The 26,095-nt window shown below is 46.6% G+C and overlaps 1 protein-coding gene across 1 annotated transcript in view; it reads left to right on the top strand.

Annotated features, from left to right (window-relative positions):
* The window catches only part of TNFRSF21 (TNF receptor superfamily member 21), a 68,274-nt gene that overhangs the window by 14,179 nt on the left and 28,000 nt on the right, over positions 1-26,095 (top strand). The window contains exons 2-3 of the mRNA XM_036248830.1: positions 9,282-9,912; positions 12,277-12,771. Coding sequence (XP_036104723.1) covers positions 9,282-9,912; positions 12,277-12,771 — 1,126 coding nt within the window. The remainder of the gene's footprint in view (positions 1-9,281; positions 9,913-12,276; positions 12,772-26,095) is intronic.

Here is a 26,095-nt window from a genome sequence, read left to right as displayed (position 1 = left end):
GTATGTCTGTGCTTTGGGGAAGCTTTACCCTTGCCGCTTTCTTCTTCATACGTTCTTTTTCTCCTTTCAAATCTAGAGAATTCCCAGCAGCCAGGGCCCTGCTATTACAAATTTAATGTGATGCTCAACATAAGGGAGTGTCCAGCTCAGCCTGGCTTTTGCCTTTTGATTATGTTGGTATGTTCCTGAGTCACCATCTCCGGTATAGATCTTGATGGCCTTATCTTGGTTATAATACCCACAGTAACAGATTTTTCTTAAAATACTAGTTTTCTGCAGTATTACATTTTTTTCTGTCTTAAAGTCATCCTGCTTGTCCATTATGAAGAGGCAAAAGTTTATCACTACCTTCATTTATTTTGTTGTTGTTTGTTTCATTAAAAATGATTGCCGCCCAGCCCTGGCCGGTTTGGCTCAGCGGTTGGAGCATTGGCCAGTGGACCAGATAGTCCTGCGTTCGGATTCTGCTAAGGGCAGTTGTTCCCCGGCCTCAGTTGGGGTCGTGTGGGTGGCAGCCAATTGATGTGTCTCTCTCACGTCGATGTTTCTCTCTCTCTCTCTTACCCCCTCTCTCCCTCCTGCTCTATCTGAGGATAAATGCCAAAATGTCCTCGGGTGAGGATTGAAAAAAAAAAAAAAGATTGCTGCTCAGCAGGTGTGGCTTGCTGGTAGAGCATCGACCCATGCACCAAGAGGTCAGTGGTTCGATTCCTGGTCAGGGCACATGCCCAGGTTGTGGGCCCGATCCCCAATGGGGGGTATGCAGGAGGCAGCCATTTGATGTTCTCTCTCATTGATGTTTCTGTCTCTCCCTCTCCCTCTAAAATCAATAAAGGAAATAAAATAATAAAAATGATTGCCATTTGATAGGGAACAAGAATGACAAGGAAATTTTTTCCATTTGTTTGAAGGAAGAAGTCATGGGCTAAGAACTGGTAAAGCTAAATTGGCATCAATATTCTCACATGCATTAACTTATCTGGATGTGTCTTGTCTTCATTCAGGTCCACCCCTGTGCCCTCAACGAGCCACGGGTGTGATGTGGGTCACCACGGGGAGTGTGGAGACCCTGGAGGAATTTATTGCTGGTCATTTCAGAGCGACCTCTTCCCTCCTTTGAAATTTGCTCTGTCCAGGGCTTTACCTTTTAATCTACTCAAGAAGTTTGTTTTATTTATTTATTTAATTAATTTATTTTTAAATATGTTTTTAGAGAGAGGGAGATGGAGAGAGAGAAAGAGAAAGAAAAAGAAACATCAATTGGTTGCTTCCCGTACACACCCCAACCAGGGATTGAACCCAAAATGTGGGTATGTGCCCTGACTAGGAATCGAACCAGCAACCAAGGGACGACACTCAACCCCTGAACCACACCAGCCAGGGCTCAATATGTATTTATAGTGTTCCCATATCCTGTACAGTTTGGGATGGTACCCTCTGATATTTGCTCATTTATCCAGGACACATACTTATTGTTGGTGAAGTATGTGTCCTGGATAAATGAAAATTTCCAAATAACTGAAGTTAATCTAGGATGGAATGTCAGTAACTTCTGGAAAATAATCTCATGATACTGCTTGTAATTAATTCTGAGCATCAAATTACTGTACTCTCTTTCAGTACAATTGCTTGTCATCTTAAGTACCATGCTGAGCATATTGCTTGTAAGCCAGTTAGAGTTCTGGTAAAATAATTCTATCATCAGGATTTTTGGAGGTGAAACTGTTTGCCCTTACTCCGGAGAGAGCCAGAGCATGTTCTCTCTCGAGTTACTGCGGGTGCACGGTGGAAGCTCTTTGGGTTTTTCACAGTTGCTTTTACACCTGTGCTCATGTCCAGCAACCTCCTTTACCGTCACACTTTAATTGGCTGCTTCTAGCTATTCATGGTCTGCGAATCTATTCATTCATTTAATCCACAAACACTTGTCAGATATATCATGAACTGGGTACTGTCCTTAAGGGCTTAGATAGCATCAATATTGTCAAACAGACTATCCTTGTCCTCCTGGAGCTCATGGCTGAAAGGAAATATTCATAACTACAAAATTTATGGTAATCATACCGGGAAAAGGAATGAGGGGAGGCAGTGAAACCTAGTTGAGAGAGAGGAGGGCAGGGATGACATTTCAGAGATTATCCTATCTCAGAAAGATTTTGCATGTCCCTCCAAGTCACGTGGAGAGCCATTGAGGTTATTATTATTCTTTTTTGGTTGCTGTTAATAATCTTCACCCAAGGATATTTTTTCCATTGAATGGAGAGAGAGGGTGGGGGGAGAAACACCGATGTAAGAGACACATTGATTGGTTGTCTCCCGCATGACCCCTCGAGGCTGGGGATTGAACCTGCAACCCAGGTACATGCCCTTGACCGGGAATCGAACCTGCGACCCTTTGGTCTCCTGGGCAGCGCTTTAACCACTGAGCCAAACCAGCTAGGGCCACTGAGAGTTTTAAGCAGGGGATGAAAGTACCAGTCAGATTTGGTGTGAGCGTCAAAAAGGTCGCCAGGAACTCAGGGCTCATTGCTAAACTCTAGGGGAGGCGAGGCTCCTGTCCCTGCGTTTTTAGACATTTCTTTTGCCTGATCAGTGAATTATCAGCAGACTTCTTTTCTCTAAGGGCCAGATAGTAAATATTTTAAGCCTGCTGCCATATGGTCTTGTAGTTCTTCAGCTCTGCCACTGTGGCGTGAAGGCAGCCGTGAGCAGCAGCTAAATGATGGCTGGGTTCCCATAAAACTTATTTACGAGGTCCAGTGGCATGCAGGATTCAGTTTGCTGATCCCTGGCTCAGAGGATGCTGTCTTCATAATTTTCGTGATCTTCATTTTGAGGTGGTTGAGCAAGGGAGGAAATGCAGACTCTGTGGTTGTCCCTGGCCTTGAGCTGTGTGTAATCATTATGGGAAGATAAATACATACACTTGTGAGTCCATCAACAACATTACAAGATAATATGTAGTTAGGCACCTACACGACGAACAGAAACAGGAAACGGTATGAGAAGTTGGCTCATCCGCTTGGAATCTAGGTGACTAGGAAATGTTGTCGAGGCTTCTTGGAGAAGGTGGAACCTGACATCCGCAGACACCTTGAAGGCTACAGTTGAATGCAACTTAGTCCAACCTGCTAATTTTACAACTGATCTGAAGGTAGTGTCTGGACAAGAACACACATCTTCTGTTTCAGATCTGGTCCTCCCGCAGGCTGGAAACATATGGTATTAATGTTAGCACTATATCATTAATACTATGTCATGTCAGTGGGGAGGAGGGGGAGGAGTAAGAGGTTCCAAGTTAGGGGTTGTAAGGAGACTTCCTTTGTCCTTGAAGAAAGCGGTTCTTAAGAGCCTGAGAGCAACATGGTTGTAGCTGTCATTTGGGATGAGAAAGAATGAAAAGAGAACTGGGGTGGGGAGTGGGAAGCAGAGGGGAATGTGGAATCTGGGAAAATGCACTCGTATACTGACAGGGAGAAGGAGGCATCTACATGTCCTCCGTCGGAAGCATCTCTAAAATAAGGCAGATAGATTCTTGCTGTGGAAGAGAACGCGATCATCCTAAAGAAGGAAGTAGTCTGTGTGGACATGGAAAGATTTCACAGATGCCGTGTGAGAAGATCCCATCTCCTTTAGATGAGACAAGCAGCCAACGTAAAGTGCACGCATCTATTATATGTCCATGCTCAGGAAGGTTCTGGAAAGATGTGCACCAAAATTAACAGTGAGTTTCTCTAGGCATGGGTGGATTTGAGCAGATACGTAAACATTTTGTTCTATTTTGCAGTTGTTAGAATTATTTCAAGAATGCCTATTATGAAAATCATACTGAAACAAGAACGATACTTAAACAATAAAAAGGGCAGGTTGGGAAAGACGGGGAGGGGGCGGGGGCTTGGACAGTGGAACTGGGCTGGTTCTAGTGTTTCTCAGAATCAGAGAAGATTCAAGCCGAGGGGGCGGCCTTACTTCAGGGGGTCCAGAAGCTGGTTGGGCATCAGAATCCAAACCAAACCAAACCAATCTGATCCCACTGCAGACCCACATGATCTCAAGTGATGGGACTGAGGCTGTGGATGGTTTTTTAAATAATTAAAAAAATTTTTTTCATTAATTTCAGAGAGAGAGGGAGAGGGAGGGAGAACCAGAAACATCGATGAGAGAGAACATTGACTGGCTGCCTCCTGCATGCCCCACACTGGGGATCTGGCCCACAACCTGGGCATGTGCCCTGACTGGGAATCGAACTGGTGACCTTTTGGTGCGTGGGTCAGTGCTCAACCACTGAGCCACACCGGCTGGGCTGTGGATGTTTTTAAAAGCTTCCCAGGTAATTTTGATGCTGCATTTGAGGCCCAAGGCTTTGGAGAACCTCTGGTTTAGTCTCCCCACCTCTGTACCGCTGAGAGAATTAAGGCTCTTGACCAGGGAGAATCCAGCCTTGGGTGTGCACCTGATTCAGGTGTTTTCCTCAACAGTACCTCTAGGTATCACCTAAACTGCTTTCACATTTTCCAGGGAACATTCTTTTTTTTTGCATTTATCTTCAGATGGAGCAGGAGGGAGAGAGAGAGAGAAACATCGACGTGAAAGAGGCACAAATCGACTGGTTGCCACTCACACGACCCCAACCAGGGCCAGGGACAAATTGCAACGAGGTACGTGCCCTTAGCGGGAACCAAACCCGGACTCTGGTCTGCAGGCCGACGCTCTAACCGTTGGGCCGAACTGACCAGGGCTCCAGGGAATATTCTTAAATATTTTGGGGGGAACTCGATCCCCCTCCTCCCCACTACCCATCGCTTCACCTTTCAAATGGTCTTTGGGAATGATTTGTGTATTATTTTAATTTTCTTAGAAACCAGAGGTTTGGCTCCAGGCTGGTAGAAACCTCTCTAGTTTTAGGTGACGCATCTTTAAGGACTAAAAAGCACTAAGAAAATACCTTTTCTCCGGTGCCACCTGTGATTCTGGGAAGGGGACAGGAAGGGACGTTGCCTCCGCTTCCTCTCAGCAGGGTTCCATCGGGGACGAACAGCCCAGGACACAGTTCCTCCAGCAGGACGGAGTAGCCGTTACCTCAGGGATTGGACGAGCTCTCAGAGGGCCCCCTGGCGCAGGGGGAGCACCTTCCTCGCAGTGAATTCCTACTTGGAAGCCCCCTAGCGGATGGGTAAATCCGAGCTGCAGTGTTTGAGGCAGAGATGGGGAGCTTGGAATCCCACCTCCTGTCCCTGCCCCGACGTGCACCCGCCTGGCCCGCAAGAAATGTGTTCAGCACTGTGCTCTCTTTGAGGCCTATTTGAAAACCATTGATTTCTTTTTTTTCCCCTTTCTCCTTCCATAGGAGAAATCAAGCTTCCAAATCAAGCTGATCTGATCTCTCATATATATCACCTTCTCCTTCTTCTACACCCTAGTCCAGTCACGCCCAACTTCCCCTCAGCTTTCTCTTTTTTGTTTCTTTATTGATTTTAGAGAGAGAAAGGGAGAAGGAGAGAGAACATTGATTGGCCACCTCCTGCATGCCCCTCACTGGGCATTTGGCCCATGACCTGGGCATGTGCCCTGACCTGGAATTGAACCCATGACCTCTTGGTGCACGGGTCGATGCTCAACCACTGAGCCACACCGGCCGGGCTCAGCTTTTACTTTCTAAGGAGGTTTTTGCATCTGCTCTTCTCCCACCCCACTTGCACTGTCCACTCTGCAGCTGGATAACTTTTTAAGTTCACAAATGGGATTCTCTGCCTCTCCGCTAAACCTCCAATATAAACAGACAGCGACTTCTCATTGCATTTTGGACGAGGATCAAACTGGAGCTTCTCCGAGTTGAACTACGGCCACCGTGTTGCATCTGGAGGTAGAGCCACTTGGGCTTAGTTAGTGCCCGAGCTGACCTTTCTCCGCTTCGGACTTTTGCTCTGGGGCTCGCCCTGCCCCACCTCCTTCCGCTCCCCCGTCCAGACTCCGCTTCTCCGCCCTTCAGAATGACTCCACCACATTCCCCCAACATCTCCGAGCTAGGAAGTGCCTGTTAAACCTCTTCTCACGGGACTCTGTTTCTCCTTCTCAGCAGTAATCTCAATCTAATTAAGTAATTACTGATGCAATTAGTTGTTTGTCTGTCTTCCCTTAGAAAGTAAACATCGCAAGGGCTGGAACAGAGCTCGGAAGGTTCTCGCACACACACAGTCGGGCTTAAGTAAATATTTGTCCGATGCTTTCATAGTATCTAGTTTGTGCACAGATCTCACGCCTGGTGTTCAGCCCAGGTGAGGCGGCTGCGGCAGGTTGTGGGTTGGCTCTGAGGGCTGGGATTGCCTGCGGAACATGAGGTAATTGCATGGTTCCTATTTACAGCCACATTGTGTTAAGTGGGTTACCTAGTATGGTGCAGTTTAAAGAGCTCTGAGTTTTGCTTTCATTAGAAACGTGATCAATTCTTCCAAATGAACAAAGAAGGGGAAAATCCACTCAACAAGTGGAGAAGTGTGTGGGTGCAGTGAGGTTTGGAGGTGGATTTGTATCCTGCTTGGGGGACCTCCTGTAATTCAGTAATGGGACTAATACAGAACCTAGTAGCATCCCTCACCTTAGATTTAGAAGTGTGTACCATGGGGAGATACATGAAGCTGTAGGAGGCAGATCCCCAGCTCCACGCCCAGACACACATACAGTGAACTCATGACCCCTTGGGAGTGTGTCTGGCTGACTGCCCAGCCTCCTTGCGCAGGTAGGGACCGGACTCAAATCCCATACACGGCACACACATCAGGGATGTTCGTCCCTGACCTCCACTGTCAGGCTAGATGGTCTGTTCCGTTCCCTGAGTTCATTTAACTTGCACAAGTGTAATAACCAGCCATCGGGGTTATTTATACATTTTTCAAACCTCCAGAGCACTGCAGTTCTCTACGACTGTTTGGACACTTAAACACTAGCGGCAAAGGAACTTGGAGAGTACAGAGCTGAGCCTCTTTCGCAACCTCTTGGATTGGGTCCTTATCGCTGGGGAGATGGGGACAAGATTTGTCTTCATGTACTTGCCAAATGGCACTTGGGCTCCACAACATGGTGATGAGTTTTATTCTCTCAGCCTGATGCGTGTGCTTGTCTTAGAGGAGGTTGGCTGGGACTGATGTTGCAAAGACAGGAAGCAAAAGAAGCCAGAAGTGAAAAGGGATGTTATTTATTATCAAGCAGATTATTTTTCTTCAGAGTCCAAGATGAAGTTAAGTGTCATACCAAGAAAATCAACTACTCTCCTTTTTTTTTTTTTTTTGTGGTTTGTCTTAGATGAAAGAAAAGATGAATATATTCTCATAAACTGAAACTTTGTTTTCAGTATTGTCTTTGAACAGAAGGCAGCTCTAGGTCAGGGTAAAGGACTTTGTTGGTTCAAGTAGTTAAATTTGAAGTAGAGGAGAATTAAATCTAGGGTTAAGTTTCAAGGTGCTAAGGAGGCAGGAACTCTGATCACTTGAAAGAAATTATTGCTCTATTGTCTCGGTTATTGACACAGAGCCAAATGTAGAAGGAATTTGCCCTGTTGCATAGCTGATTGTTGAGGCAGCCATTATTTTCCTGACACCTAACCTCTCCGTTTTCTAGAATTTGTAGAAGGCATTGAACACGTTCTTGTTGAACCCCTCAATCTTCATCAATGCAGAAAAGCTTGCTTTTAATGTTCACCCTTTCTCCCCCATTCCTCGTGCCGAAGGACCTCAGGACTTAGTACCGCAGACATAATTTAGGTAGTTGTACAATTCTGTCTAGCTGGGTCAAGCTTCTGTTCTGTGAATTAAATGCGAGTCCTTGCTGAGCCCAGCTTTGTGCTTGGGCCCTGGGTGGCTGCAGGTCCACGCTCTCTTGGCCATGGCCTTCAGAGGCTGAACCAATAGGATCCCAATAAAAGCGTCAACTCTGCTGATTAATGCACATTAAGAACGCCAAGGGCCTGACTCTGTTTTGTAAAATAAACGGACCCAAAAACGGGCAAACAAAAATGATGGCTTTGCCATGTCTGTAGGTTACCTCCAGCCGGGTCATCGGTGCCATGAAAGGAACAGTTTGAATACATGGCAGCCTCCTCCGGGGTTTTGTCCTGGTGTCAAGACATGGGAACTTAACATTGGGTCACGGGAAGGAAGAGAAACTATTCAGCAAATTATTCTCTTCTTGCATTAAGACGTTTGACTTTTTTTTCATCCTCACCTGAGGACATTCTTGCATTTTTTTTGCATTTCTCTTCAGACAGAGCGGGAGGGAGAGGGGGAAGAAGAGAGAGAGAGAGAGAGAGAGAGAGAGAGAGAGAGACAGACATTGATGTGAGAGAAACCCACAGACTGGTTGCCACCCACACGACCCCATCCGGGGCCGGGGACAAACTGCAACCGAGGTATGTGCTCCTAGTGGGAACCGAACCCGGGTCTTTCTGGTCTGCGGGCCAAACCAGCCAGGGCAAGATGTTTGACTTCTATACATCACTTTTTTTAAAACTCCTCACCCAAGGATATGCTTTTATTGATTTTAGAGAGAGAGAAAGACTGGGAGAGAGAGAGAGAGACATAGATATGAGAGAGAAATGTTGATTGGCTGCCAGCTGCATGTACCCTGCCTGGGATCTAACCCACAGCCTGGGCATGTGCCCTGACAGGGAATCACTCTTTCAGTTTACAGGAGGACTCAACCACTGAGCCACACTGGCCGGGCTCTTTATTGATTTTTAGAGAGGAAGGGAGAGAGAGAGAGAAACGTCAATGAGCCAGAACATTGATTGGCCGCCTCCTGCATGCCCCCCACTGGGGATCTGGCCCACAACCTGGGCATGTGCCCTGACCAGGAATCGAACCGGCGATATCTTGGTGCATGGGTTGACGCTCAACCACTGAGCCACACCAGCCGGCTATACAACATTTTTAATACAGGCTTCAGAGTGCTTTTATGTTTACATTCTCAGCTGATTTTTGTAATTGAGAGGTACTGTCAGCTTCATTTTACAGATGGGAGAAACGGAAGCTGAGGCAAAGGTCAGGCAAGGAGGCCAAAGCTTCACAGCTAGTAGGTCAGGTACTGGAGCGGGGTTGGGGGGATCAGAGTCTTTGCTTCTCTCTTTCTGTTGTGTAGCAGCCTAGCTTCAGGAGGTTACGATACCGGTCAGATCTTTACCAGAAATGATGATGATGATGGTGGTGGGGTGGTTCCATTTTTTACTCTCTGTTCCTATATAACACCGTCTCGGTTTTTGTTTCTCCTCCGTCCCCTTTTGTGTCTTTCAGCTTGGATTCCTTAGTACCACCTCTGCTCAGCCAGAACAGAAGGCTCCAAATCTCATTGGCAAATATCACCATGTTGACCGTGCAACCGGCCAGGTGCTAACCTGTGACAAGTGTCCGGCAGGAACCTATGTATCTGAGCACTGTACCAACACAAGCCTGCGTGTCTGCAGCAGGTGTCCTGGGGGGACCTTCACCAGGCATGAGAATGGCATAGAGAAATGCCATGACTGTAGCCAGCCATGCCCAAGGCTGATGGTGGAGAAATTACCTTGTACTGCCTTGACTGACCGAGAATGCACTTGCCCACCTGGCACGTTCCAGACTAATGGTACCTGCGTTCCCCATAAGCAGTGTCAAGTAGGTTGGGGTGTACGGAAGAAGGGGACAGAGACCGAGGATGTGCGGTGCAAGCAGTGTGCTCGGGGGACCTTCTCTGATGTGCCTTCCAGTGTGTTGAAATGCAAAGCCTACACGGACTGTCTGAGTCAGAACCTGGTGGTGGTCAGGCCAGGCACCAAGGAGGCGGACAACGTCTGCGGCCAACCCCCGTCCTTCTCCAACACAACCACCTCTTCACGCCCCGAGCACATGGAATCTCACCAAGTCCTGTCCTCCACGTATGTTCCCAAAGGTAACGTAACCTCATGACTTATCATTCGAGGAAGGCTTTGAGCCCAGTGAGGGTACCAACCATGGGCTGGTACAGTACCAAGGATGTTTTCTCCATTTTGTGTATTGCAGAGTCACCCCTTGAAGAAGGGGCTTGCATGTTGTGGCTAATTAAATCTAAAAATAAAATGGTCCAAAGCTTCTCTGGACTGTTTAGAAACCTTTAGACTCAGAAGTTGGCAATTAGGGGGATCAGATTTCTGTAAAATAGGTCACATCAGGCTAGAAAAAAAGAACCCAAGAAAACAAGGACAGTGTGTGGCCTTATGTAAGTCACTGAACTTCTTCTGGCCCTGGTTTCAAGCTTATCAAATGAATGAGTGATTTAGATGTTCAAGATCTCGTCCAGATGAAAAGTTTTCCAACCTGGAGTCACTCTTAGGTAGACACAACCAGAAGGTCAGAAGGAGAAAGAAGGGGAGAAAATCCCAGGACATCCCGAAGGGGGAGGGGTGAATATTGGATCCAAGGTGGGGCAGAGGTTATCATCAAGGTTGGAGAAGCGGAAGTAAGTTAGAAGCTTCCAGAAACAAGCAGATTTGTATCACATTGAAGGTTACTAGCATCCACATCTGGAAAATGTGTATTTTTTTTCAAATGATCCTAATTGGATACTCTTCATTGGGTATGGCAGTTTCCCGCAAAATTCATTTCGACTCTCAGGCATAGTATAAAATTTATTTATTTATTTTTTTGATAGAGCAGGAGGGAGAAAGGGAGGAAGAGAGAGAGAAGAGAAACATCAATGTGAGAGAGACACATCAACTGGTTGCCAACCAGGGCCGGGGACAAACTGCAACCGAGGTACGTGCCCTTAGCAGGAATCAAACCTGGGACTTTTCATTTTGTGGGCCAGTGCTCTAACTGCTGAGCCAAACTGGCCAGGGCTAAAATTTATTTATGTTTAAATCCTTTTGGATTGAATTTAATTTTCATGAGATGATAGCCCACTTACTTGTTCTTTAGCGGGAACCGAACCCGGGCCTCTCCGGACCACAGGCCGATGCTCTAACTGCTGAGCCAAACCAGCCAGGGCAGGAGGGCCTTCTTTTTTTTTTATTTTTTATTTTTTATTTTTATTTATTTATTTATTTTTTATCCTCACCCGAGGACATTTTTGCAATTTTTGTACAGATAGAGTGGGAGGGAGAGAGAGAGAGAGAAACATCGACGTGAAAGGGACACATCGAGTGGCTGCCACCCACACGACCGACCAGGGCCGGGGACAAACTGCAACCGAAGTACGTGCCCTTAGCGGGAACCGAACCCGGGTCTCTCCAGACCGCAGGCCAACGCTCTAACCGCTGAGCCAAACTGGCCAGGGCGGGGAGGGCCTTCTTACAACCCACATTTTATTTTTTATTTTACATTTTGTCGTTATTGATTTTAGAGAGAGAGATGGAAACATCGATGAGAGAGAACATCGATTGGCCCCCTCCTGCATGCCCCCCACTGGGGATCAGGCCCACAACCTGGGCATGTGCCCTTACTGGGATTCGAACCAGCAACCTCTTGGTGCGTGGGTCGACATTCAACCACTGAGCCACACCAGCTGGGCGCAACCCACATTTTAAAAGGAAGAGACCGGGCTTAGAGAACTCAATGATCTGACCAGGTTTCTTAGGGGCCAGTATGGGCCAAGTTTTATTTCTTGGGACTCAAAATCTCTGGCTTTCATTCCTCATTATTGAAGACAACTTGTGGAAGCTTCTCTGAAAGAAGTCCATTCAACTGCCAGCCCAAACCTTATTTAACCTATTAGTAGAAGACACTAAGCAAGTCCTGCCTTATTTTATTCACCGACCTGTCTCACCAAACCTGGCTTTTACTGGTCAAACTTGGATTTGAGTTTGGGCTCTTTTCTTTTTATCTTGGTCATATTTTCAAATTCACCGTTACATTATGACATTGTCAAAAGATGGGAGTGGAGGTATAACGGAATTAAAGGACAAAGGAATTCAATTTGAACTAGTACTCTGAGCAGCTGGAGCGGTTAGGAGTCAGATGTGGCTCTGAACACACGTGCCCGCTCAGGCTGTGAAGCAGGGGTGAAGTTCAGATGCTGGACCCCCCAGAATGCCCTGGGTTTTGGCACAAGGAAGCGAATGAGTGTAGCTGTTCAGCTTAATTTTTACCTTCCACATACAGGTGCTTTTAAGATCTTTGTGAAAATGTGCAACACAATTTATTCTTAAGCTCCAAAGGTCATCTCGTTAATTATCTGGCCTGGTTTGGAGATGAGCAGGAAGAGGAGGGAGTATATAGATTCCCAAATATAGAAGCACTTACCCACTCCTTACTCTTCTTGTTTTTTTTTTCCCCCTAGGCATGAACTCAACAGAATCCAACTCTTCTGCCTCTGTTAGACCAAAGGTACTGAGTGGCACCCACAAAGGGACAGTCCCCGACAACACAAGCTCAGCAAGGTGGGAGGACGGTGTGAACAAGACCCTCCCAAACCTCCAGGTGATCAACCACCAGCAAGGCCCCCACCACAGACACATCCTGAAGCTGCTGCCCTCCATGGAGGCCACGGGGGGCGAGAGGTCCAGCACGCCCATCAAAGGCATCAAGAGGGGCCATCCCAGACAGAACTCGCACAAGCATTTTGACATCAATGAGCATCTGCCCTGGATGATTGTGCTTTTCCTGCTGCTGGTGCTTGTGGTGATAGTGGTGTGCAGTATCCGGAAAAGCTCAAGGACTCTCAAAAAGGGGCCCCGGCAGGACCCCAGCGCCATCGTGGAAAAGGCGGGGCTGAAGAAAGCGGTTACCCCAACCCAGACCCGGGAGAAGTGGATCTACTACTGCAATGGCCACGGTGAGCTTGCTTTTCTCCTTGCTTACAGGTCCCCTGTCTCCTTCCCTTGTCCCTGTTGTCTGCAGGAGTGGGAAATGCACAGTGTCTGGAATCTCGTTTGTGCACCAAGTGCTATTTGATCTGTGTTAGGAGAAACGAGGTGGTCAGCATTTGCCACAACGCATGCAGAGAGAATAACCACTCTGCCCTTTTCTCTCCTGGTACATTTAAAGGAGCATGTTGCAGAATGAGAGGGACCTTCAGGGACTTCGTTCAGCCTTGTCGTTAAACACGAGAGGAGACTGAGTTCAGTAGTTGTGGCTGCACCCTTGACCTGGGCTGGTTGTTGGTTGAGGACACATGGGATGGACTCCGGGTCTGCTGACTGATGGGGCCCTTGCTTTTCCTTCTCTACTGGGCCGCTAAGAACATAAACAAAGTGTCTTAAGTTTTCCTTTTTGTACCTGAACCTTGCTTTTAGATTCCTATACTTTTTGCCCATGTACTTTCCCCCTTGTTACATTTTTAGGATCTCGTTTCTCTCAGGATAGGAAGGTCTTTTCGATTGTAGACACCCAAAGCTTAATGTGTTGGTGATCATCTTCTACCCAGTGCTCAGTGTGTGTTGATACAGCCTGGAATATTTGTTTTTCTTTTTTTGAAGGCCAGAAATAGCATGCGGAAGTTGCTCCAGGTGCTGTTTGAGGAGAGAGGACAGTTTGCCGACGGTGGCAGTAAAACCCCCCTTTCTATAAACCCTATAATGAGATTTCAGCCTGAAATTTTGGTGCGTCCAGTCAGAGGCCCTCTGGCCTCTTAAAGATAAAGGTGTTAGCCTTACTTTGTAAGAGGGGTTTGGCCCTTTGTATTGAGCCTTAAAAATATGTTCGTACTTTTTAGCCCGGCAATTTCACTTTTGTGAGTCTACTATAAACCAGAAATGCTTAAAAACAAACAAACACACAAGCACAAAGGTCTTAAACTTTTAACTCCGTATTATGTATAATACGCTGAAATGAGACACAATTAGAAGGACATTTTTAAGGCAATGACTGAGTAAATTATGGCCTATATGGAGTATGGAATAGTATGTTGCCATTGAAGATTTTGTGAAGTGTTTTTGACGACACATTGTGAAGAAGCAAAAAGAAGTGGGTGCTAATTTGCTGAGAGAGAGAGACAGAGACTACATTGATATAACTTTTATTACAGTCTGTTGTTGTGATTGTTCTATTTTATTGTTGTTGGTAATCTCTTAATTGTGCCTGATTTATAAATTAACCGATCATAGGTTTGTACAGGAAAAAACATAGTAATTATATATATGGTTTGGTGCTGTCTGTAGTGTTCGGCATCCACTGGGGGTCCTGGCACGTCTCCTCCGAGAAGAAAGGGGGGACTACTGTGGTCTCATTTAAGGTGTAACTCTTTTCTAATAGTTTAACTCTGCCCTTCAGGTTTTTGCATCAGGATGTTTATATTTAAGGTGTTTTTCTAAAGAAAGTCTATTTTTTTTCCAAATTTTTGTTCTGAAAGGTTCAACTAAGTAAAATCCCATTACAGGGAGAGGCTCTGTTTAATAAAAACTATTCCAGGTGCTCAGGGAGGCCTCTAGAAATAATATCTCGTTGTTCTCACTGCAGTGAGTTCTGGGCAGCAGATAATCCTGTATAATAAGGTATTTTTCTGGTGCTTGTCCATTTACACTGACCTGTTTGTGGGAATGAGAGTGGGCACAAAATTGCCTAGCCCGGGGTGTTCTCCACATGAGGTCCTGTAAGACCTCACTCACATCCCCCCTTGAAGCGGACCATGCGGTGCTCCTGAATGCCTTACAGCCCCTCATTTCTCAACAAGAGCCTTTTTTTAAAAAAACATTTTTTAAAAATCATTATTGTTGAAAGTATTACAGATGCCCCCACCACCATTGACACCCTCCTCCCCGTTCCCACCCCCTTCCTGCCTTCCCCATACTATTGTCTGAGTCCATTGGTTATGCATATATGCATGTAAGTTCTTTGGTTTATCTCTTCCTGTCCCCCTTCCCTCTGAGGTTCATCAGTCAAACAATTTGTACTTAATCCCTTCACTTTCCATCCATCCCCCAACGGTCTCCCATCTGACAACCAACAAAAAGTTATCTATGCGTCTGTTTCTGTTCTTTTTGCTCATTTTGTTTGTAGATTCAGTTGTTGCTAGATATGTATTTATTGCCATTTTATTCTTACGTTTTTATCTTCAAGAAGATCCTTCCATATTTCATATAACACTGGTTTGGTGAAGATAAACTCTAGATTTTTCTTGTCTGGGAAGCTCTTTATATGTTCATTGATTCTAAATGACAGCTTTGTAGATCCTTGCTTTTCACTTTGAATGTTTCTTGCCATGCCCTTCTAGCGTGCAAAGTTGGACGCTAGATTTTAAGAAATCAGCTGACAGCCTTATGGGAGCTCCTTGTAGGTAACCAACCTCTTTATTTGGCTCTAGTTACCGCTCTCTGCCAACTAAGAGAGTTCAGTGTTGAATGTTGAACTCCACAAGACTGCAATCCTACTTTGACGGACTCTTGGTGTTGGAAACACGGGATAGGACCTTACCTGGCTAGGAGGATGGAAGACGTGCTGTGGTATTTTGTATGCTTGCTTCCTGTGTCAAGTTGGAGAAATTTGATGTTTGATAGATTGGGATGGGACCCTGTTTTCTTGCAATGTGTCTATTTTAGTAACAGGCACCAGAAGTTCTTTCAACATTTTTATCTACATAAATCTTTTTAAGAGTTTATTACTGGATGCAAATGTCAGCAACATGACATCATTGTTAAAACTCAATTTGTTGTTTAAACAAAACTTGATTTCTTTTTGTACTATAACCCCCCCATTATGGGGCAAGTGGGGTCCAACATGTTCAGTTTTATTTAAAATTAAGATTAATGCGGGTTCACATTAATTGGGAGGTTTTATTTCAAACTGTACATGTTGTCTGATCTATTTTGTCACATAAAACACAAAAATTAAGATAGTGAAACTTAGTCCACACACAACCGACCATACATTGCACTGAGAAAGTCTCAGACGATCTCAGAACAGTCACTTTGGTGATTTTCTTGTAACTGAGGAAGACCCAGAGCAGGGGTCCAATCCCAGCTGGGAACAGGGATGGCTCAACAGAACCGACGCTGTTCTCTCATTGCTGTTTCTACCAAGGGTGCTTCTGGTGACCTTCCCTTCCTCCCCCCCTCCTCTCGCCCCTTCCCACTCCTCTCTCTTCCCCCCCCTTTCCTTTATTCGCCCTTATCTCTGACTATTTGGAAAAACTCTGAAGTTAGTCCCCAGCTACTGGTTGCTTTAGGGAGTCTGAAGAGAAGCCTGAACAGCAAATGAGGAGTGGAAATTGCCCTGAAAACACTTGTGGAGGAAGTTCTGCAGGGTGAGAAAGGAGCACCCTTTCCTCCCAGGCTATGAAGAAAAACAGGGCAGAAACAAAGGAATTGGCTCTATTTTGTGTTTCACCTGCCTTAGCCCCTAATTAGAACATTCTGAGTTCTGAACTTTAGGGAGACAAGAAGCATTTGACCTTCTGGTGTAGTTACTTGAAGAGCATGACATATAAAGACCGCGTCTCCCATAAATGGACAGCAAGAGGCATTGTGAAGGCAGCAGGTGCCCTTTCTCCAGCAGACTGCTTTGTACCTGCAGCAGCAAAAGGGCGACGGTCTCATTGTATAGCATTAGATTCAAGATTCGATTTCTTTTTTCTTTACTGATTTTAGAGAGAGAGCAAGGGAGAGGCAGAGGGAGAGAGAAACATCCATGAGAGAGAACATCGATCGGCCGCCTCCTGCAGGCCCCCCACTGGGGATTTGGCCCACAACCTGGGCATGTGCCCTGACTGGGAATTGGAACCGGTGACCTGGTGTATGGGTCGATGCTCAACCACTGAGCATTTGATTTCTTAATTACTTCGTTTCTTACTGTCTTGTACCATTTAACTGTGTGTATGTGGTTTGTCTTTCCACATTGCTTGTGAGACACTGGGTCTCATTGTGTATTCTCCACGCTGGGCCAGTAGCACGGGGTTCTAGGAGGGGCGATCTTGAGCTGTGCTGGCTTATGTGGTCATCACATGAGCCATGAAATTTGCAACTAAAATGAACCAAAGTTAACAATCCAGTTTCTCAATTGTACCAGCCACAGGTTAAGCGCTCAGTAGCCCCAGGGTTTTAGTAGTTACCATGTTGGACATGACAGATATAGACCATTTCCATCATAGAAAGTTCTATTGTATAGCACAGGTGGAGAGCACCCATGATATCCGCTTATGCTTTTCAAGGTTGGATTGATTTCAAGCCATTGATCTATTGGATTGCTTTTCCTTTTGACTTACAGTGACACATGGTGTTAGGGATTTCAACATACAGAACTTAAGGTGGGTTTTTTTATACTGAAGTGCCATGTACTCGGGATGAATTATTTTTTGGAGCTAAGGGAGTCTTCCATCACAGCAGTGCTTTGAAATGTGCAAAAACCGACTACAAAAAGATTGCTGGTATTCCTCCATCTGACTTACTTCTTTGGAGTGGAGCACTTCGGCCCTGAACTTTGGAGAGCGGGGTGATGGGAAGAGAGGAACCCGCGAATTCAAAGGCTAGGGTACCTTTGTCAATGCTTAGGTGTTTGTGTTTAACATGAAGAGTGTTTGTTTTGGGAAAGCTTTGAACTGGAGAGCATTGAAGGTCATGGAGAATTGTGTCTGTGTGTGTGCATGTGTGTGTGTGCATGTGTGTGGTGTGTGTGTGTGTGTGTGTGTGTGTGGTGTGCGTGCTATGTGTGTGTGAGTCAGAGTTAGAAGAGACCCATTGAGTCCAGTCCTCTAGCTCTGCAGAAGCTGAATCAGGTCCGGGGAACAGTGGTGACTTGCCCAAGGTCATGTGGGCAGGGGGTTAACGGAGGAGAACAGAGCTTGGTTGGGTCTCCTGACTCCTGGGACGCCACCCTTTGTATTTCCAGTGATGTCGCCACTTTGGTCAGAGGACTGCAGGGTTCTGCTCGGTAGAGAGGATATCGAGATTTGAAAACAATTACTCAGCTTTCTTGAAGGAGAAAGTGGAGAGGCCTTTTGTGTGTGAGAATACTGGGGCTAGGTTGGGAGGAGCAGAACTTAGCCCTGTGGCCTTTATCCGGAATTTAAGAGGTAGAGGAGGAGAGGGGATTGAAGGAGGAATCCCCTTCAGTGTTCAGGGGAGGGACATCTCTGACTTGTTTCTTTCAGTGTCTTTAAAAAAAAAAAAAGGAAAGAAAAACTGGGTTTATTTAAAGAAAAGGTGATGGGGCGTGGGGATATCCAGAGGGAAGGGGTACACCTCACCGAGCCATGGGGTACTGGGTCGATGATGGCAGCCTCTTTCAAGTGGCTTCGTGATAGTGCTGATGGCCCATCATTGGTAATTCGGTCAAGGGGGTGTGATACACGTCTACTTTGGCTGAGCATACTTTTTTTTTAATCCTTGCCGGAGGACATATTTGCATTTATCTTCAGATAGAGTGGGAGGGAGAGAGGGAGGAAGAGAGAGAGAGAGAGAGAGAGAGAGAGAGAGAGAGAGGATTTCAGACTAGGAGATGAAGGAGCTGGTGGTTGGGATATGAATTAGGAGATCTTGGCTGCAGGTGAAAGTAAAGAAATTCTTCAAGCTCTTAACACAAAAGCATTCCCCTTCATTCCTCCCTTCTTTACACCGCTTAGCCTGCCCCTCCGAGACCGCAGCGCCTTTCTGTTGCTCTTGACATTCTGACTTGCACTCTACTTTACTTGAAAATGTCCTTGTTCGGGATTAGTCCATAAACCTTTTCTCTGTGCAATGCCTTATTATTGGCACACTGGTTTGCGGGGAGATAGAGAAATAACACTTTGTTTATTAAGTGTTTACTATACAACAGGCTCCATTCTATGGATGTATATGTGTTTTCTCATTGAATTCTCGAAACAATGTCAGGATCATACCCATTTTACATATTAGGAACGAGGCACAGGGAGATTAAATGACTTCACTAAGGTCACACTGCAAGCCAGGGGTGAAGCAGGACTAGAACTCAGGCGATTTGCTTGGGGTCCTGAGCTGGTGACCAGAGTGCTGAACTGCTTCTCACACTTGTCCCTCTGTCTTCTGCAGAAGGAGGGGTTGGGGTGAGGACAGACGGTGGAGACCTAGACCATCATACATACAGCATTGTAACAGCTCTCCTTTAGTTCTGCTTGTCTCCTTTCTATGACCCCATGATGAGGACTGGAGGTTGGCGGGGAGACATTCAAAAAAGCAGCCAAGACTCAGAAGGCAGGGATAGTAACTCTTCTTCCTTCTGTGAAAGATGAGGGCTGGTGCGTCAGGCTGGCCTGGGTTTGAACCTCAGCCCTAACTACGTAACCATGCCAAGCGACCGAACCTCTCCTCGGTTTTCTCATCTGCAGTGTGGACATAACTCCTGTCTGTCTCATGGGATTGCTCGTGCACACCGAATGGGGCCATAGGTAACACTGCCGAAGCTGCTAGCTCAGCTTCCTTTTTTTTTTCTCTCTCCCCATAAGAAGGTCAGGGTGTTAAGCTGTGCTGAAGATTTCATGGAGAGCTGAGGTCAGGGCAGAGGGGCAACTATATCTAATTTTTAGCCAACTAGAAATCCATTAAGGGTCAAATTTAATGAACCTTATGGACCAAGAGAACTGACTGCAGAGAAGACATCTGCACTAGGAACTCTGGCCATGCAATGCCTCGAGCGCTTATTGACCAGTAGAAAAGGAACTGGGAAAGGACCGTTTATTGACCAGTACAAAAGGAACTGGGAAAGGACCGTGTGGCGCATGTCTGATGCTCAGCATTCAGAGGGTGAAAGGAAGGAACGAGGCCCAGCTGGCCTGCTCCTGCAGGGGGCAGAGCACCTGCTGAGGTGATGGTGCAGCCCGGGACCATGGGAAGCAAGCACAGGGGGAATGGAAACCTCGGCAGGAGACCAGTGGAGTTGGGGCAGTATTGGCTGGATGAGGACAGTTGTGCAAAGGGAAGGACCTTGTGGGTCTGGTTTTGCCCAGCTGTATGATGAGGGACTTAGATTTCCAGTGTGTCTAATACTCCCTCCACTATAAAATGCTGTCCGGCAGTGATGTAAAAATTGGAAGCTGAAGTTGAGAAGAACCCACAACCAAATCCTTTCCACATTATCTCAAGCTTGAAACCCAAAAACAAACCCTAAGCACAGACCCAGCTGGCTCGGTGGTTGAACCTCATATTTGCATAACCTTGATGTCCTAATCTGTGTGTGAAGACTGTTCTTAGGGAAACAATGCCAAAGAGGAACCAGGACGGAACTTTGCTTAGAGCACGGATCTAAAAGGTGCAGTGTCCATTGAGCCAAGCTCTAGTTTAGACCCTGGGTCTCTGGTAACATATTGTATTTCTTCCATCCTGTCTCCTAGCCACAGCTCCATCAAAGCAAAATATGACATCATCTCACTTTACCTAGCAAACCGACAGAAACACATTCCTTCCCATCTGTTGTCTTTAGGTTTTACTCCTTAACAACCGCGTTCTCTGTTCCGTGCTTATGAAGCCAACAACGGGCTCGGGGCTCTGGGACAGCGCCCCTCTCCTCCTGCACGGGGTTGCTCCTTTAGCATTGTCAAGTACGAGAGAGCCCGTCATTACCGGGGGTTGTGAAGGAAATGCATCTACCAGATTCCCAGCTCTGCAGACTTTGTCCTCTTCCCGGAGTAAGCAATAAGATGCAGTCCAGTTGTAGGAGTGCAGTGTGACTGTGGTTTTTGTTTTGGATATTTATACAAAAATATATATTTTCTGTATATAAAAACACGAAAACCCCGAGGTTGCTGTAGTTGGTTAGGTGACAGATGTTGACTTCCTGGAAGCTGTGCCCTGGATATGTTTGAACAGTATCAACATGCTCTTCAATCAGGTTTCAGGAATGACTGGACACATTCCATCTGCATTATTAAAACTACCATGTGCCGTGTTCAGAAACAAGGGACACGTGAAGTGCATCAGGAATTCGACAATAAGTAATTCTCCCCTTCATTTTGTTCTAAAGTAAGGTTAGGGGGTGTGTGCTACGGTTATGGTGATTTTGAGGGTGAAAGATGACAAAACTGACTACTAACGTACTTCTCTATCCTTCTGAGAAAGGTTTCTGCCACCGTGAAATTTTCATTGTTTACTTTTCTTTAACAAAGACGTATCATGTTGACCAAATGCTGTATCTTGTTCTCAGCATTTCCTAAAGATTAACTTAATTTCCTGAACCTATGAAGTAGGCCACTATCATTACTGACTTATAGATGGGGAAACTGAGGCACAGAGAGTAATTTGCCCAAGGTTACACAGCTATAAAGTGGCAGTACAGGTTTTATGCTGGGGCACCAGTCTGACTCTAGATACTGCCCCTTGATTCTTAAAATCTGGATTTATAAAAATCTGGATTTACATTTTTCCAGATTACTTCTAGTTTTTTGTGTTTTTTTTTTTGAAACCATGCTTAATCAAGAAACGTCTATTTCTCTTAGTAGCAAACCCCGGGTTGTTCAGAAATGAAACGACTACAAAATAATCATCAATAAGGAAGTTTTCCTCTCGGGAGGGTCCCTCTGATATCCCACCTATTTTTCTGGGATCGCTTGAAAAAGAAAAACTTCCAAAGCCAGCTATCCAGTGGCTGAAGGCCTTAGGGGCTGTTTTTAAAAAAGAAGGGTGGTTTCAAGCAAGTCGGAGGGATGGAGCCCTGCTAATCTGAAGCCACATCTGTGGAGCTTGGTTTTCCCAGCACCAGGCACAGCAGCGGCTGCAACCAAAGGAGCCGTCCTCCCTGCGCCAGAAGCCTCCTTGACTACAAATTCCAGACAGTCATCCTGTCTCAGCCCAAGTTTCCTATGGGAAGTAGACTTGAAGTGTAAACACCGGGAAGCTGGGCTGAAGGGAGCAGATTATTCCCTTTAAGAGGCTGCTGTGTCCCAGCTCTGTGCCCCCAGGGCTGTCCCAGCCACAGTCGGAAGGAACTGGCGGGCTGTTTTCACCGCACCCCTCACCCCAGCACCCCACACCCCGGCCGTTTCCACCTTTGCATCCAGTAATGCCACCTCCAGCAGACAGCACCTTTCTGTTCCCTCTCCGGATGTCTGAGGACTATAAAGCACCCAGAACTGTTGCTGGGGGAAAGCTCTTATTACTGTAGCTTCAAAAGCATCATCTGACGACAGCGGCCAGAGGCAAAGCAGCCGATGTCCCCAGGTCCACCCACTGGTGACGTCTTCCTCTAGGTTTTAAGAAGGAAGGTCTTTATTTTTTAAATGTCTATCTTTTATTCTGTGATTTCTTGAGCAGCCTTTGAATGGAAGCTGTTTGATATATTTAGAAACAAATCAGCGTTTTCCCTGCGCAGGGCTAAAACACAAATTAAAATCCTCAAAACTGCGTGTCCCCGCATCACAGAGGCAGGCGTCGTGTAAGCCGATTTTGCAGAGGGCGAGGACTGTCTGCACTTCTGTTGATCGTGCTTCATGACCAGTTGGTTGTAAACATTGTGGTAGGTGTATAGAATTCCACATATTAGGTGTGTAGAATTTTTAAAAATAGGAGGGTTCAAGTTTATAGATTAAAAAGTAACTCACGCCCTGGCCGGTTTGACTTAGTGGTTAGAGCGTCGGCCTGTGGACCAGAGAGTCCTGGGTTCGGTTCCGCTAGGGGAACGTACCAAAAAAATAAAAAAGTAACTCACTGCCCTGGCCGGTTTGACTCAGCGGTTAGAGCCTCGGCCTGAGGTCAAGAGACCTGGGTTCGGTTCCCACTAAGGGCACGTACCTCGGTTGCAGTTTGTCTCCGGCCCTGGTTGGTCGTGCGGCCACTCAATGTGTCCCTTTCACATCGATGTTTCTCTCTCTCTCTCCCTCCCACTCTATCTGAACAACAACAACAAAAAGGAAATATGTCCTCCAGTGAGGATAAAAAAAAAAAACGTGACTCACTATTTTTCATCTACTCTAAGACGGCACCACTTGTGCGACGTGCCATTATTTACATACCACTAAGGGAAAAAGACAGTGTAACCAAGCAGTGAAAAGGCGTTAATTGAAATATGCATTCGGATGTCTTAGAATCGTGAAAGAGGGCAACATCTGAGCCACAATCTTGCCTCTTTTATAGGGTCTAAGAATACGATTTTATCTGCATTGTTTAGTTCTCGGGTTTCCTCTACTTGGCCCACTGACAGCATTTGGCACCTTCACCCCCTTTTTAAAAATTGTATTTTATTAGAGAGAGGAAGGGATTGGGGGACAAAGAGATGAGAGAGAACATCGATTGGCTGCCTCCTGCATGCCCTCCCACTGGGGATCTGGCCCACAACCTGAGCATGTGTCCTGACCGGGAATTGAACCAGTGACCTCTTGGTGCATGGGTCAACACTCAACCAGTGAGCCACTCCGGCTGGGCTGCTCCATCATTTTTGAACCATCCTATGATAGCTGAATGCAGTGACACACCTACCTGTGAGAATGTCACTTTTAGGAGCAGTTGCTCTGTTATCAGGCCCCGCAGTCCAGGCTCGTCTGTGCTGCAACAGGAGAACCCAGGAGAACTTGGCCCCCTCTTCCCGATGTGGTGGACCGCCCTCTCGGGAAGAGGGCGCCAGCAGAGGGAGAGGCTGTTGCACAAGAGCGGGGTTCCTGTGCCAGGAAGGTTATGGTCCGGCCATTGGTGACCACGCAGTGGGCCTTCCATGCCATTATTGTAGAGACTGGAGGTCTGGCGGGTCACACGGCAAAGGAGTGATGGCACGCAGTTCAGGTACCTACGGGCTTATTCCTGAGCCTAATCAGATGGTAAATGGTAGAGGCATTCAGGCAAGAGGCGAGGGGTGACAAAAAAAAGGGCTCTCATTCATTCATTCACACATTCATTCAAAGACGCTCATTGTACTTCTACCTTGTGCTAGGCCCTGGGAGGTCCTGGGATAACAGTAATCCAAGCAGATGTAGGGCTTGGGCAGAAGGTGGTCAGAAAATGCCCGCTGCGCCCTGGCCGGTTTGGCTCAGCGGTTAGAGCGTAGGCCTGCGGTCCTGAGAGACCCGGGTTCGGTTCCCGCTAAGGGCGCATACCTCGGTTGCGGTTTGTCCCCAGCCCTGGTCGGTTGTGCGGGTGGCAGCCACTCGATGTGTTCCTTTCACATCGATGTTTCTCTCTCTCTCTGTTCCTCTCTCTCCCTCCCACTCTACCTGAACAAAAAATGGAAAAATGTCCTCGGGTGAGGATAAAAATAAATAAATAAATAATAAATAAATAAGAAAATGCCCGCTGTACAGAGAAGAACGTAGATTCTAAGATTGCTAAAGCCAAGCTTTTATTCAAATTTCCACACGCAATCTGCATTGTCCTGTACGTATATCCTGTCCACCTTTGCCCTTGTATCTGTTATTTGTAAGCCTAAAGTCACAGCGCAGGCCAAGGAACAGCATGTCTGCGAGCAGAATCGGGTGGCGAGGGTCAGGGTGCTGGTAAAAGGGAAGTAGCCTCAAGCTCATCGTCTGCTGATTCCCACGTGTGTGGGGGGAAAACCAGCACCCGGAGAACTGTGGCGTCCACCGTCCTGGGAGGAGGTTGTGCATTAATTACCCCCATGGGGAATTTCTCATTATTTGTCCCTCCTCCTCTCTTTCTAGGAGAAGAATGAGAACTGGCATTACATTTAACAAGGTGGGGGATGCAGTGAGTGAGAATGCTTTAAATGATGAGCATTTGGTACCATGAAAAAGCTTATAAACATTTATTTTCCCCATGCACCCTTTCTGTGCAGAGTGGGGTTGCACAGCGTGAAAGGCAGAGGACTGTGCTGTGCGTGACAGACAGCCTCTGTCCCCTCTGGCTCTGTCAGCACTGTCCTTCGCACCTTGTCCACGGGGGCCTTTAATATGGGCCCTTAATGATGCTGCTCATTGCAGATATTTCTCTCCAAGAGGAAAGAGCTTCAATACCATCCCCGATTATAAAGGTCAGTTCAGGTTTTTATAAAAAGAGGAGGAACCCTTTTTTGCATATGGTGGCTTTGAGCTTAAAAAGGAAAGAGCCTCAAATTAGGGTTGTCACCCAGATAGTATCTAATTCAAGGTATTACAATGCACTGGAAATGCCATTTCTTGCGTAATTACTCTGTTGATCACTGCATGCCTCTCTCCCTCGAGGGGGTCTGGGCAGTGCCAGCCGTGCCCCCGGCATGTGGCAGGGGCAGCAGCAGTGGTTTTGCTTTTGCAGTTGCCTTTCTGTGGATGCTACTCCTCCTGGGCGTGCTGCCCCTTCTAGCACGTACTGCTGAGGTACCGAGAAGCACAGGATTCTGGTGCCTGGCTTCATTGTTCAGCACCTATGATCCCAGTGCTAAACCTTGACTCCTCCCACTTTTAGGTACATTGCCCGGTGATACCTGTCCATGCAGAAATGGAGGGGGCAGGGGAAGGAGAACCAATGTGCACTGAGGTGCTGTGCTTAATGGTTTATTGCTTGATTCTGTAAATATCCTTACCCACCCTGTGAGATAGGAGGTGGTATTTTCATTTTACTGATTCAGACCATGACATCTTAGAGGTTGTCATTTGCCTGAGGTCATAGAGTTTGAAACCATATTTGGTGATTGCAAAGTTTGTGGTTGCATCTTAAAATGCACAAGCCATTTACCTGGGGCCAGGGCCACCTGAGCACACACCACTCCTGGCGAGGTACAGACTCTGGTTTGTAGGCAACTTCAGCCATTCCGAGCGCTCCAGGACCTGACATCATAGAAAAAGCAAAGTTAAGCTCCATGCCTCAGTCACGCAGCACTTCTGTGGGTTGGAGGTCATATTGCTTTTCTTTTTTATCCTCACTTGAGGACATTTTTACATTTATCTTCAGATAAAGCGGAGGGAGGGAGGGAGGAAAGGAGGGAAGGAGAGAGAGAGAGAGAAACATCAATGTGAGAGAGATACATCGACTGGCTGCCACCCACACAACCCCAGCTGGGGCCAGGGACAAACCGCAACTGAGGTACATACCCTTAAAGGGAACTGAACCCGGGACTCTCCGGCCGCGGGCTGATGCTCTAACCACTGAGCAAAACTGGCCAGGGCTCATCTTACTTTTCAATCTAAGAAAGGAGAGACTAGGCGCCCTGTCCGGTTTTGCTCAGCGGTTAGAGCATCAGCCTGCGGTCCAGAGAAAGGAGAGACTAGGCATCACATTCAGCTAAACAGTTCAGGTCAATTCAATACGTAGGGACTGTCTCCCATCTAGATGAAAACTTTTAGAACTCTGATGGGGCAG

This window comes from Molossus molossus, unplaced genomic scaffold (assembly GCF_014108415.1).
Source record: "Molossus molossus isolate mMolMol1 unplaced genomic scaffold, mMolMol1.p scaffold_m16_p_8, whole genome shotgun sequence".
Lineage (NCBI taxonomy): Eukaryota > Metazoa > Chordata > Mammalia > Chiroptera > Molossidae > Molossus > Molossus molossus.
The sequence above is the reverse complement of the archived record's forward strand: the minus strand, read 5'-3'. Positions and strand labels throughout refer to the sequence as shown.